This window comes from Gigantopelta aegis, chromosome 10, assembly GCF_016097555.1.
Source record: "Gigantopelta aegis isolate Gae_Host chromosome 10, Gae_host_genome, whole genome shotgun sequence".
Classification (NCBI taxonomy): domain Eukaryota; kingdom Metazoa; phylum Mollusca; class Gastropoda; order Neomphalida; family Peltospiridae; genus Gigantopelta; species Gigantopelta aegis.
In genome coordinates, this window is record NC_054708.1 from 72,939,223 (window position 1) to 72,954,810 (window position 15,588).

The 15,588-nt window shown below is 35.9% G+C and overlaps 2 protein-coding genes across 2 annotated transcripts; both read right to left on the bottom strand.

Moving 5' to 3' along the window:
- Window positions 1–103: 103 nt before the first annotated feature.
- LOC121383048 (glutamine amidotransferase-like class 1 domain-containing protein 3A, mitochondrial) lies at window positions 104–9,018 on the bottom strand. The gene is made up of 7 exons (XM_041512807.1): window positions 8,866–9,018; window positions 6,418–6,470; window positions 4,573–4,683; window positions 3,627–3,746; window positions 2,680–2,772; window positions 1,282–1,414; window positions 104–459 (listed from the first exon to the last, which is right to left on the bottom strand). The coding sequence occupies exons 1-7, from the start codon at window positions 8,968–8,970 to the stop codon at window positions 319–321; spliced, it is 756 nt and encodes a 251-aa protein (XP_041368741.1). The 5' UTR covers window positions 8,971–9,018; the 3' UTR covers window positions 104–318.
- Window positions 9,019–10,830: 1,812 nt separating this feature from the next.
- Window positions 10,831–15,492, bottom strand: LOC121383409 (6-phosphogluconolactonase-like). The gene is made up of 5 exons (XM_041513417.1): window positions 15,352–15,492; window positions 13,642–13,842; window positions 13,334–13,470; window positions 12,680–12,820; window positions 10,831–11,817 (listed from the first exon to the last, which is right to left on the bottom strand). Exons 1-5 carry the CDS (start codon window positions 15,476–15,478, stop codon window positions 11,698–11,700), a joined length of 726 nt encoding a protein of 241 aa, XP_041369351.1. The 5' UTR covers window positions 15,479–15,492; the 3' UTR covers window positions 10,831–11,697.
- Window positions 15,493–15,588: the final 96 nt, after the last annotated feature.

The following is a 15,588-nucleotide window of genomic DNA, read 5'->3' on the forward strand; positions in this document are numbered from 1 at the left end:
AAAAAAGAGCTCAATTACAAAGCATTTTAAAAAGATTGTAATACAGTTGGTTTCCCATTTTCAGTACAGAAATCTTTCAACAGTAATTCATATAACAATTATAGGATTTGGAAAGGATTTTATTTCCACTATACATGTAGATTATCAATTTCACACTTGTTCAATTTGTCGATTTGGAAAGGATTTTATTTCCATTATACATGTAGATTATCAATTTCACACTGGTTCAATCTTGTCTAATATGTAAATCTGTGTAACCCAGCACACATTCAATTTTTACAAGCAGTCATTGTAGAAACATCTTAAATCTGCAGATTTCTACAACCTGTAGACTATTTTATTCTCCTTTAGAACATCGTTGATCATCTTCCCAACACCATCAAAGATTTCGTGTAGTGCTGCATCGCACATAAAAGCCGCTGTCGTAACAATGTTATTCTTCTGATCTGTATGACTTTCCTGACAATTGTTAAGGGATGTGACAACAAATGTACAACAATAATAAATGTGTACAAATATGAACTCATTCTATGGATGTGAATCCTGGGTTAACTTTAGTAATGATAAATATTTTGTTATAGTAATAATACTCTTTCCTCCTGTTCAGTAAAACTATTTTATTAGTCTGTGACAACTATTAATCTGTCAAAGATCAAAATACAGCAATGATTAAAAAAATAGTTATGACTACAGTGTCAGTCAGCATGATTCATAAATATTAACCAGTTATTTGTCTTTGCTGGTTTATTTAATTAAGCAAACATGTTCTGTCATAATCATTTCCACCCCTAAAATAATCTTGGAACAGTAGGGGCGTAATTTTGGACAAAAAATACTTAATATCATTATTAATAAGGTGAATAAACCCAATGAACTTTGATTCGCTTCATTCAACAGCAGTATTACCACAGTGCCAACAAAACAAATAATAAAATAAAATAAATTCGCCATTTTGGTTTCTTTTGCATTAACTAAACTTTTTAATTTGTTAAAATTTAACATGTTTAGAAATGTCTCTTCATTAGTTCTTTAATGTTATTTTACAAAATCACAATATTAGGACTTACTATCGGTAGAGACCTAAATTAATGTAAATACTAATTGCAATTTATGGTGATTGTAAGCTAAGATAGTTTAGTAAAACAGTTTGGCTGTTGATCACAGGGAAACATGGTCGCTACCATAGGCATTTGAGGTGATTTGAGTATTAACGTAAAGGTAAATTTGTAAAACATATGGCCCTGGAAAAGCTCTAACATAAAAGGACATTTTCAAGGATACGTTGACTTTGGTTGAGATGTGTTTTCCTCCCATTGCCCCGACTGCCCCTGCTGCTTCTTGGTCACTTGTCCCCACAGTGACCTCTGACCCCTGTATTACTTTGGCTGCTAGAACAGGCGCAATGCAGCACAAGCTGAAACACCACAAACATTTAAAAGTTAATATGACCAATAGATGAACATTCTGTCCTTGCATGGAGAGTTTATTTTGTTTAATGACAGCACCAGAGCACATTGATTAACTATATATACTTTATATGTACTTTTCCACAGGCAGGACAGCACATACCATAGCCTTTGATATACTAGTCATGGGGCACTGGTTGGGCCTGGTTACATATATAAATGCAATACCATGACTTTTCATTAGTTATCTTTTATAGAAGGTACATGTATTGTTCATTCATTCATAGTTATTTTTGTGCTTATATCCAAATAAGATTCAAGCATGCTGTCCTGGCCACTCACCTCAAGTATCTTGAATTTCCAGGACAATAAGTTGGTGGTTAGTGAAAGAAATCGGTGTAATAGCTATATTGAGTCGTTAAACTCATTCTGGGCGGGAGACAGTACCGGGATGTGAACTCATGCAGTACCTACCTTCTGTCGGATGGTTTAACCACTACACTACCAAGGCCCGTAAAGGTATTGTAGACCAATGTGGTTTATGTATTATATACATGTACTCATGTACACAGGTTAATCCATTCATGTGCTCGCATGATGCACGGTTGGTTAGGGATCAATGCCCGATGCCGTTGGTGGGCCCATTGAGCTATTTCTCATTCCAGCCAGTGCACTATGACTGGTATATGTAGCAGGTTTCCTCTCTAAGACTATATGTCAAAATTAACAAATGTTTGACATCCAATAGCCGATGATTAATAAATCAATGTGCTCTAGTGGTGTCATTAAACAAAACAAACTTCTTTTTTTATGTTAAAACATGCTGTTGAATGAATAATGTCATCAATACTTACAAAAATGGAATATCGATGAACTTGTTACTATAAAATACTAATATGTATAATGTACCAGATGATTTAAAGGTATTGCAGTTAACATATGGCCAATACCCGGTATTTACTATTAACACTAATAGATAATGGATATCTTCCTTATTCACTACATACCATAAAGTGTGGCATATTATTTGTTGAACAATTATACACTGTATTTGTAAAACCTGAAATTAAGTTTACAGATATGAATTTATATCTTAACTAGGTCTACTAAAACTAAGATATCTCATCCACATACATGTAATAATAAAAGTACAACAATACAAACATTTTTCATGATGTGGCTTACATGTATATAAATACTGTAGTTTTCAACCTATATGCAGTTCTATATAGCAAGAAAGAATCCCAAATGTTTATGTTTTATAAGTACTTACCCAATAGGTTTGCCAGCACCATGAAATTCTTTCAATACCCTCTCCACATCTGCATTAACTTTCATTGCAGTCCCATCAACTGCAAATGATGACCTGAAATCATAATTATTCTCACTATTTACTAATCTATTTGACAAATTACCCTTACTTCTGCGCAATGCATTGCATGTTGTATCCAGGAAGTTATGGATAATACCAGTTATTGTTTGAAGAAGAAGAAATGTTTTATTTAATGATGCACCCAACATATTTTAATTTTGGTTATATATTATGGCATCAAACATGACCACACTGATAATGAGAAGATGAAACCCACTGCCTCCACACAATGAACTACTTTTTCCAATTGGCAGCAAAGAATATTTTATATGCAGCATCCCACAGACATTATAGTACATACCATGGCTTTGTTACACCAGTTGTGGAGCATTGGCGGGAACAAGAAATAGCCCAATGGGTCCACCAATGGGGATCAATCCTAGACCATATTGGTTTGAATCAAGGGTGGGAATTGGTGAACTGTAAAAAAGAGGAAATCTAAAGGGGTCCGGGGGCACGCTGCATCGTGACCCCGGCTAAAGCTTACTCGCTCCCTTTGCAAATGAAACCAAGTAAGAAACGCGGCCGCATTTAGATTCATAATGGCGTCACAATGTAATCTGAGGTGTAATGTCATCATTTAGGTCAGTTTTACGATATTGTAGTGCTAAGATAGCTTCGAAAAAATCTAGGCCCAGAAGTTTACATGACCAATTCCCCCCCCACCCCCGGAAAGGACGATTAAAATGCAAGGAAACGCAATGTTCCATGACAGGAAAACTGCGGATCTGAGGAGTATTCTTACCCCTGTTAAATATGGGTCAATTACCGGTAACTGATCAAAAGTGTTGTTAACATGTCATGGCAAGACTTTGTCAAAATAATGACATCAATATGAAGTAACTCACAGGTTCTTAGCAGCTCCAAATCCACCTGGGAAAATAACAGCATCAAACTCATTAGCCTTTAACTTGGACAGTGCAGAGATATTTCCTCTGGCAATTCTTGCAGATTCCACCAAAACATTTCTGAAAAATATAAACATTTCTGAAAGACTATCATGGATGATATTTGGACCAATTGACACAAATCATCTGTAACAAATCTAATATATCAGGAACACTAAGAATTAAAGGTGCAGACCCTAGTTTCAGCTCATGAAAATAGACACTAAATTTAGTCATCTACAAACCTGCAACACACATTTAGATATGGTCATAACAGAGGGAAGCTAAAGTCTGTGATCTTTAAATGGGGAAATGCTGTCTAAAAATAACTATAGCTTATCTCGATAATCATTACTTCTCAGACGAACATGCATTTTTAGAATTATGAAACATCCATTTTGGGGTATTTAATAAAATATAAGTATTTCTAATAATTTATTTAAATCATCAAAAACAGCTTTAATAGTGAAAAATGTGTCAGTGTGTTTAAAAACTAGGGTCTGTCACTTTAACACAACAGACCTACCATTCTGGTTCCCCAATCACTCCCCTGAGACTATATAGAGTAATACTTACCTCCCCTTAGTATTTGCATGTGTTGCTGTAATATTTGTGTTGCATTTGGTGCATCTTATTATACTATTATCACTGGAAACAGATTTTATTTCATTCAAACACACACACCACACACACACATTATATCCATTTATTTGCCAAGGATTGATCCTCCTCTGTACACACCTCGAAAACCAACAAAGAATACAAAACACAAGCTTTTAGATCAATATTTTCAAGGCGATAACTAATGTATACAACCCATGTAATTTTACTAGCTTTTGTCCAATAAGAATACAGATAAATTCTCATCATTATGTAATAACAGTACTTAAATCGAGAAGTCACAGACCTACTGGGCTCCATTGGTTCTCCCTTGGTGTGATTGATCACGTGCATTTGGTTGATATCTGGTGCGAACATAGACACGTTTGCTCCACCTCGACTTAGATGTACCATCACTCTGCAAAGACAAAAACAATCTGGAAATTGTTCTAGCTTACATCATAAACTGAAATGAAATACATTAAAAAATGTTTTAAAAATTAAAGTTTGTTTTGTTTAACACCACTAGAGCACACTGATTAATTAACCATCACCTATTGGATGTCAAACATTTGACTCGTAGTCATCAGAGAAAACCCTCTATATTTTTCCATTAGCAGCAAGGGATCTTTTATATGCACTTTCCCATAGACAGGATAGCACATACCACAGCCTTTGACCAACTGTGGTGAATTGGTTGGAATGAAATACATGAACCATAGTTAAATGCCATTCTGTCTGTGTAGCTGCTGTGTAACAGATAGTTTGATAGCAAATGACTGGGTTTTTAGGAGTTTTTGCTTTATTCTATAAACTCCATAAAATGGTAAAACCCTTTAAGTTTCTGCTAAATGGAATAGCTAGCTCTGACACTAGCCAAATTTGCCAATAAAATTACAAAAAGGGCAAAATTTATTTTATTTGATGTACATTTATGCATAGTTTGATAGCAAATGACTGGGTAAATAGTAATCTGGCAAAATGGTGCCTGTAGCCTTATATAAGATAGATCCCTATTCCTATATTAATATCACTGTGCCTGTAAAGGTAGATGAATTTTGAGCTGTGTATGTAACAAAAAGCAGGATGACTGAAAGTAAACTTTGTTTTGTTTAACGACACCACTAGAGCACATTGATTAATTAATCATCGGCTATTAGATGTCAAACATTTAGTAATTATGACTCATAGTCATCAAAGGAAACATGCTACATTTCTCCATTAGCAACAAGTGATCTTTTATATGCACTTTCACACAGACAGGAAGCACATACTACGGTCTTTGACCACTTGTGGTGCACTGGTTGGAATGAGAAAAAACAAACAATTAGTTGAATGGATCCATCAAGGTGGTATGATCCTGCGATGTAAGCACCCCAGGTGAGCTAAATCCCACCCCTCTGGATGACCAAAAATGCAATGGATTTTTATGGAATTGATAATGTAAGCAAGAAGTTGTAAATAATATATTTAATGGTAAAAAGCTGTAATTGCCAAACCTATTTTACAACACCTAATAATTAAATCAGTGTCATTAAGTTTTTTCCATTAGTAGCAAGGATTCTTTTATATGCACCATCCCACAGACAGGATAGCACATACCAGTTGTGGTGCACTGACATCTCTAATTCATGTATCGGGATACATATGATATCATGACTTACCTGTATTATTACACGTCTAGTAATGTGACATCTTAGTGTAGATTATAACTAGATGTACATGTACTTGTAAACCTGCTAGTTAGCAACAGGCATTGAGTTTGGAGATGGGCAGGACGTAGCTCAGTGGTAAAGTGCTCACTTGATGCATGGGCTGTCTAGGATCGATCCTCATCGGTAGACCCATTGGGCTGTTTTTTATACAGCCAGTGCATAAATAGATTTGGAATTCCAATAATAGTGTACATAAAAATAAATATTAATTAGGAAATAAATATTAATTAGGAAATAACATGAAGTTGGACCTACTCATGCAGTACAAACACTAGGATGATCAGAAATACATTTATATGTTATTCAAAAACATAAATTTAATATGTAATTATAGTCGTTAAAAAGTCTCTGATAGTCAGCAACATCATAATAATGAAAGAAAACTCAGAACAATCCCTTTAATACAACTATCAAAACACTTCAGCCAAAATACTTACGCTGATGCTTCATGAATTTCACTTCCATCATAAACTCCACAACCAGATAATACCTGCAATTAAAAACACAATAAATGACAAAAATCAACTCAACTTTATATTAAAGTCACACATGACATTGTAATGTCTATTGAAAAATGTGATGTCTATAGGACTAATTTTCAATTAAGATAACAGAACACATGCTCATTCACAACTGATGACTGTGACATAGTGAGAATAGTACTGCATACGGGTGTTGGGTTTCTTATAGCCAGAGTACTCTGACCATAAGAGAGCAAGACGGACATTTGGACAGTTATATGCTTTCATTACTGCCAGAGGAAACTGTATACCAAACCTGTGCAATCTGTGTCTACTGGACAGTAGTCAAAGATTCCTGCTCTCAAACAACACATTTTTAATAAATGAATTTTGTTTATAAAATTAATATGTAATATTTTAATATATATATTTTATAAATGTGGTGTTGGTATTGATGGATGAATGTGTTTTTTACTTCGGGTTGATAATGGGGATTATTATCTGGCAGTAACAGGCCCCTGCTCGCCGACCAAATATATTGTATAAAACGTTTTTAATTTTTATTTGGTGTTATTTATAAAAAAAAATTAATCGTTTTACAAGCGTGCTCATTTTAATTTGTTTTAATTTATTTTATACAGGTTTTAATCTTATTGAAATAAAAAGAAATTGGAACTCAATAGAACGGTGCACTGCTCCTATCCTAGTTGGTGGAACCTGGTACTATATACCCCGTCTTCATCCTCTAGTGTTCTAAATTAAAGTTGTGTCAGTGTCTGTTGAATGACATAACGTTTTGTTTCTCTTGGTTAACAGAGAGGCACCTCTGGACTTCCGGATCACCTGAATGTGTTTCACTCTGCCAGACTCACCAGACACTTAACTTTCAAACCTCACCCTTTCTTCAACATACAGATGGAAATCTACTTTTGGGCTGCTCTCCTAGCAGCCCCTCCGCTGGACTATCAACATTGGGGGGCATCGGAATTGAAGGGCGCAACGGTTGGATTGGTTGGAGGGGCTTTAGGTGGGCGGGGAGTATTCCACTGGAAATAGGATAGGTGCCGTAGGGCGTAGGCGGTTTCGGCCATAGGGGGAGTTAGGTCTGTCCGCTGGCCTGCCCCCCTCCCCCTTGGACCCCTACCCCGCAAGCTCCGGTCACACTGAAGCTCCCGATAGGACTGATGGGACCCCTAAACTTCGTCCCACCCACTAAATAATTTTTCTGTGGCGGGTGCCCCAATCTCCTAGTGGAGAAACCCCTCCCTCCATGACCAAATTTTTAGGGCTAAATTGAAGTGTTTTGACGTAATGTTTTGACTTAGGGCCCATCTAAAAAGCGTCCAAAACTTATATAAATAAATTAGTATTTTTTTTTTCTTTCGAATATGACACAAACAAATTATAAAGTCCCCTTCCTCTCTTGGTTAAAGTCAAACTGTCCCAATTAATTTTCTGCCCAGAGTTGGGCCCCTGGCCTCCAGAGGCCGAACCCGGGGGGACATGCTCAAAACCCTAGTGGTTTATGAGCATGGACATTTTTTTCGCATCACATCTCAAACAACAATCCTATGACTGACTTTAAATACCTTTACATCAATAATTTTCGAGTTCTCTGATAACAAATATTTCACACACTACATGAAAAAACCCTGTCAGCACCCCCTTTCAATAATGTAGCATGTGTATTAAAATTGACACGCATTATCGGTCCGTTCTTATTACTTTGGTTCAAAAACTTTACAAAGTTAGAATAACAAGCTACAGATACTTGCTTTCATACATGTTGAACACATGTTGTTAAAATTAATAACTGATTAAAATATGCAAAGCATCAATCATTACTCTGTATTCAGGATTCACTGTATTCAGAATGACATTGTTTCTTGTTAGGCCTACCAGTCGTGAGATCGCTTAAATAAACATTTGGTAATGTAATTATGTTTGAGGTCACAGATATATTATGTAACAGTTTCTTCAAATTGGAAGATAGAAAATAGCTTAACCAAAATTTTAACCATTTGCAAATTTTATCAGCCATTTTTTTGTAAAATTTACCCAATGGATAATTTAGCTACAGACAGCGTGAGCCATGGGTATTTTAGATACAGAATCTAGCTACTGTTTTGTTCACTTTTCTCATTCTACTACATAGACTGCCCTCTAGTCCTAAACCAACATATTAGCAGGCCACCTGAGCCATGCATTTTACTGCATAAATAAAAATATGATTTAAAAAACCCCATTATGTATAGGCATGTAATTCAGGTATAATATTTACATTTCACACAAAAAAAAAAAAAAAAAAAAATGTCATCATTTATCAATTTTATGCAACTTTTGACTTTGAGACTTTCCCTTTAATGAATCAATGGCATCATTTAAAATGATTTAGCAGTGCTGTTTAGCACAATGACAGCTTACCACAGCAACTTTTGCTGTTAAAACACTTGAAGAGTGAATGCTGTATTTCGATGCATTGCATAATAAACTATTCCGGGCCAGCGAAAGTAACTTTGAAGACATCATTTTCTTGTAAAGCAATATTCTGAAAAATTGAATAGGAGTTATCTTCCCATGGCTATTTTGTAACTTGGTCCCCCATTGAGCGACTTACACAAGTAATAAAAGTAGCATTTTATTTTCCAACTTAAATATTCGCGCATGCACGCATACATACAGACAAACTATACTGACAGGCAAAAACAGTATATACTGACAAATGTTATTATTATTTGCCACATCAGTCGTCAGAAGTCCATAAAATATTAAAGAATTACTACAACATAATCCGAACAATTTGAATTTCTGTCATTAGCATGGGTGTGGCAATCAGTGATTCAATATTATTCAATGTGTGATTTTGTTATGTTATGGTACTTGAAAGTTGTTTGTAGATGATATAATGGACCAATTTGGGATATAATGGACCAATCTGGACAAGTGAAAATGTACTCGGAGGCTAGAATGGGCAAGAAAAGGTCTTTGATGGCAACTTTCAGTGAAAAATGCCCACCTCCCCAGGTAACTGCTTGTTCAGACTATGAGTCATAATGAGAGGGGAATGATAATTATTAACTGTCATAAGGCGACTGACCAATTCCACGAGTATGTTGCATAGTAGTATGCATTAGTGCAGCCACTCTGTATATCACACCTGAAAGATGTTTCTGACAAGTTTGCCGTCTTTGTATTCCTAATTTCTCTGACGACCCTATCTAGCTTCTGACTTTTGTTAGATTTTGCGGATTCACCAATTTCAGTTCTACTGTAAGATTGAATCCAGCTGTGCTGTGTTGAACATGACTGATTACAGAATGTGCAAACATTACAAGTTTGATATTCTAGATATTTATTCAAACACTGTGTGTGGGATCGATTAATTTGGAGTTGTTCATTACAAATAAATGAACAAATAAAGAAATATGGCACTTGTAACTATGATATTGTACTTTTAATGACTTGGTGGCTTATGTGTAAGGACACTACCCCGACTTGTCTCTCACTAACCACTAACAAATATGTAGCTGATATGTGTGCTCTGAACAGATTGCTTGAAACTTGGATATAAGCACGGAAGTAAATTAAAATGAAGGAAATGAAATAAAAAGTATTCAAAATATTTATTTTCAGTTGGATAAATGATAGCAAAATAAATATAAATATAACAATTGTATAAAATATGCATAACAATCAGATGCCAATGGATAAAAGATCAAGTGAAAGAACAAGTAAAGAAAATATGTCAGGGCTTTAAGCAGTGTAAAATGTTGATGGAAGTAAACCAAGAATCAGGGCAGAGTAATATGTGGTCTTCTCCAGATAAACAAAAAGATCACTGTTTAATCTTAAAAATTTACTTTTTGTATATTTCTCTGGATGGGGAGATGGATCGATCACCTTCACCACCACCCACTGCTTGGCATGGCCCTACATGTAATATTACATTAGGACTTGTTAACTTTCTCATAGACATGCTTTAAGTGTTATAGAGTTTTTTTCTTTTCTTTGTACACCTGTTGGGAAAGAATCATATATATGATTCATGGTATTACACAGAGGTAACCCACATGTTGGAGTTCAATTTAAAGACATCTGATATCAAAGCCAAATGTCAAATAAAATTAACACTATGAAACGAAATGTTATCTGATTGGCCCCATTTTTAATGGTGCATTGCAAAATCTTAATTTACATCTAAAAAGTATGTAATTTTTATTTCAATAAAATAATTTTTGTCTTTTATTTGGGTGAGGGTGGGCTTTAGCTCAGTTGGTAATGCACTTGCCTGAGGTGCTTTGATCTCGGGATATTTCCCATCCCAACCAGTACCCCACGACTGGTATAGCAAAGGTTATGGTATGTACTGTTCTGTCTGTGGGAAATAAAAGTGCTGTTAATGGGAAAATGTAGCGGGTTTCCTCTAAGATTGTGTCGGAATAATAAAATATTTTGATATCCGAATGATTAATAAATTGATGTGCTCTAGTGCTGTTATTAAACAAAACCAACTAATTTGTATCTGGATGTTTCAGTGATGTCATATTGTATAGCACTTATTTGTCACTTAAATGAGTTGACACTCCACCATTTGTAGATCCAACACAAGCCAATGCCATTCTGTGACCTCAGAGGACAATATTTCAAAATTTTAGATAACTGGAATTTGGTTCACATGATTTTTAACTCATCATTAAATTAGCTAATTATATCCGAGTAAACGGTGTTACCTAATAAATTTTTACAGCGGTTCTGTACCACACCGACATTCCGTGTGTATTTTAAAATAACTCATTTCTCAATGAGATGGTATTTTTCTATTCAACTATTAATTGTGTTAATCATCGTCTTCAAATCTATGTTTAGACTTGCCAGCAAACTTTTATTTTATAAACTAACAGTTTGATGGTTCACGTGATTTTTAGAGTTGTGTGATATATTGTACCCTCTGACCTTGGGACCTTTTTATTGTAAAGTCTTCTAAATGTGTTCTGGTTTGTTTAGTCATGCTAATGGCGCTTTGATTTGTTGAATGAAAGGTCATCTGGGCACAGGCTAACATATTATTGGCTTTAGTTAGATCTACTAATGAAGACATCCAGTGTTTCGTTGCAGTAAGATCCATGTTGACTGAGACTGAATGTCAAAGCCTATGTCAAGTGTTAGATGTAGACACGAGTAAGTAAAGACAGTGAGTCCAGTTTTTTAAAAAGTCTTCCAGTGTCCAGTATGCGGATCAAAGAATGAGACAACAGGCTAGGATTGTTTGACTAGGAGGCTGGCTGCTGCCCTGTCCAGGAACCAGACTAGTTCACCGCTAGAGGGCTGCACCATTGCTGCAGGAAGTGGCTCCCCACCTTCCGGCTCCAAGACCTTCTGCAAACAAAAACAAGAGGATTTGGTGAGGTACATGATGCGCCCATTGGAAGTTTGATGGAAACTATATCTATATTACTGAATATGTTACGGGTATGATTCAAGTCTAATTATGTGAAATGTTTGCAATGGGATGGATAAACAGTTTGTTTTGGACCAAACATCATCCCATGTTGTTCCCACATGTGGTTTGATGGTCCTGTATGCATCTGTATGCAAGATATGGTCCGGACAAAGTTTTACTGTTATCAGAGTGACCTAGTAATAGTATGTGATAAACCGCTATCCCAAGTTGTTCCTACATGTGAGGTTTGATGGTCCTGTATCTGTATGCAAGATATGGTCTGGACAAAAACAAATTAACAGACGGACAGACATAGAGACGGACAACACCATACCGTAATACAACCCATCATAGAATTTTACCATCCAGTGACAAAACAATATAATCGGGAAACGAAATACTTTTATTTGCCGTCTCCTGGAGTTACGGAAGATAGTGGATAAAGTATGGAGCCATAGTGCGTGGGGAAGTCTGACTGGCTAATACAAAGTTGTCAGATGCCATGCTTTTAAAATAAAAGTCGCTTTATATTTCATTTGTTTGATTGTTCACTTTCCAGGTGACTGGTATAATTGGATCTTACATAATAAAAATATACCACATATATAAATATCTGAAAGTAAAATGATATTTGAGTTATTAGAAACATTAGGATGATTACAAACACACTAAGCATACAGTCATTGATATTCCACACAAGAAAATGTAGCCAGAAACATGCTGAACATCAGCAGCAGTTATTAAACATTTATTCATTTGTGCCTTTAACATGTTAAACATTTTGACACAATCACAAACCTTAACAATATCTGCTTTCCCAGCCCCACATGATGCAAACACGGCACAGGCAGAATTGTTTATCGTTGGAAAGGTTAGAGTGACACGACATGGGGGTGGCTTTGGTGAATCTGTTATGGCAGCCACAATCTTCTCCTTTTCCTAAAACATAATTTACAAATTTAAACATGCAGATCTGCTCAAATATCTGTAAAAATTTGCTCACATGCTAATGATTTAAAACTCTATATCCGGAAATACTGATCAGTGTTTTTCAGTTAAATTTTAACAGACACTGTTCTGTTCTTAGTTTTATATCCTGTTTTTGATATAAATAATATTGTTAGTGAAATGATTTTCAATTTAAATGTGTTTGCCCAGGGTTGAATCCAGGTTTTAAAAAAAAAAACGTATTTAGTGGGAAGGAGGTAGTCTGGGACTCAGAGAAAAATGGCACATGAACAACTTGTGAAAAGGGCAACCCAATAAACAAAAGAAAATAGGAGGCACTTGAATATATTGGGGAGGGGTGGGGCGATATTTCTCTATATATACTTGCAAAACATATTAAAAGGTGGGCAAAAAAGTCCTCCCCCATACCATAACATTTAGCCATACAAATAAAATCACCATCATCATCAGTGCTATTTTACACAACCTACAGCAGTAGCCTACCTGTACCAGCTTGTGTCCTGGAAATAAGGAGCATGTGTGTCCATCTGGCCCCATCCCTAGTAACAAGACGTCAAATCTCGGAGCACTGCCCATCAGTGATGTTATCTTCTTACTGTACTCTGTAGCTGCATCCTCAACTAGTAACAAAAAAACAGAGAAGCCATCATAAACATCAAATTGTGCAGTTGGGTAAAGTGTATAATATGAATTCTGATTATTTATATGATGTAAATACAAATTTAACAAAAATGAAACCCACCTGAAAACACATAAAAAAAAATTAACAAAAAAGAACAAAACAAATTCACCTGAAATATCAGGATTGATGGGAAATATGTTCTCCTCTGGTAAAGCCACTTTGCTCATGAGATTTTGTTTGTAGTACGAGTACGTGCACTCAGAATCTGTGAATGGCACATGGCGTTCATCACAGAAGAAGATGTGCCATTTACTCCAGTCAGTCTTGAGAGATGGCAATCCCTGGCAAAGGAACTTCGCAACACTCCCACCTGTTACAAAAACACAAACAAAAACAAACCCATCAATTAAACTACACACATATCTGGCCTCTAAAAATTGAGAGTATGATTAGTTCATTTGTACAATCAAGTTTCATTTATATAGCCAGGATTTTATATACAGGGGCCACCCACATTGGCGAAAGGTGAATTCCCAAACTTGCAATTTCCATGTTTCGATACATTTACATGTATTTATGATAATTACAAATTAATCGATCCCATATTTAATATCCTCGGGTATATTCAAAACTATTATCAAAAGATTATCAAAACTAATTTACCCAATATAAAAAGTTGTTTCCTAAAAAATCCTTGGCACAAAAAATATTCAAATTGTATTCCATTAAAATAACAGTCAGTAAAGTTTGTTTTAGAGCACATTGATTTTTTATCTTATCATCGGCTGTTGGACGTCAAACATATAGTCATTCTGACACTGTTTTTAGAGGAAACCCACTATCGCCACATATGCTACTCTTTTATGACAGGCAGCAAGGGATCTTTTATTTGTGCTTCCCACAGGCAGGATAGCACAAACCATGGCCTTTGTTGAACCAGTTATCGATCACTGGTCGGTGCAAGTGGTGTACACCTACCCACTGAGCCTTGCGGAGCACTCACTCAGGGTTTGGAGTTGGTATCTGGATTAAAAATCCCATGCCTCGACTGGGATCCGAACCCAGTACCTACCAGCCTGTAGACTGATGGCCTAACCACGACGCTGGTTAAAATAACAGTCAGTTATTTGTCAATTTAAAATTCAAACTGTGATGGCATGTATGTGCTAACTTTATGGGATTTTGCAAAATATAAATTAATAAAATAGTAGTAAAAGAACCATTCAGATATAATTTTTGTGACCATGAAATTCAACTTACAAGGCTCCCCCCCCCCCCCCCCCCCAACAAACAGTCGGTCTCTGGTCTGACCAAAGTTTCAGAATTGATGCGTCTTTTTTTCTTGTCTTTTTTAAAAATTATTATTTTAAATGCATGGATTGCACAAAAAAGGTTGGTATATTTGATTACGAAATAAGGGGCATATTTAAACTGAAATTAGAATGCACATCCTAGTTCATTTTCAATGTAATTTTGGCTACAAATGCAGTTGTAGATCATAGCAAGAAAAGGCTGGCAAAAATTGACGTCATACCGCAGGAAATTTAAAAAAAAGAAAAGAAAAAAATATTGAGGTATAATATCCACCCGGTCCCCTCCATTATTATTTTTAGTTAGGGTTGAGGGTTAGGATTAGGATTAGGGTTAGGGTTAAGGTTAGGGTTGGGGTTGGGGTTGGGGTTGGGGTTGGGGTTGGGGTTAGGGCTGGGGTTAGGGTTAGGGTTAAGGTTAGGGTTAGGGTTAGGGGAAGGGGGGACCGGGCGGATATTTTTCCTATCATTATCATGATTATGCGGTCAGTTTTGTGGTTCATATTCGGATCAGGAAAAGAGTTACATTAATAACTTCGCATAAAAATCATAAGATGACAATGCCACACCCGATACACCAACAAAAAATGCTCCATTTCGTTTGATGGCATCGTTTGCTTTGTTGATAACAAAGCTACACAACTCCAACGAAACCGCTTTATCGGAATCTAAAACGCGAATTTTAGCAGTCGACATTGCGATTTATTCTGTGTTTGTTTTCCGCTTATTTCCCAGCGTCAACAAACGTTCGTTCGTTCGTTCGCCCGTTCGTCCGTCCATCCATCCATCCATCCATCCATGCATTC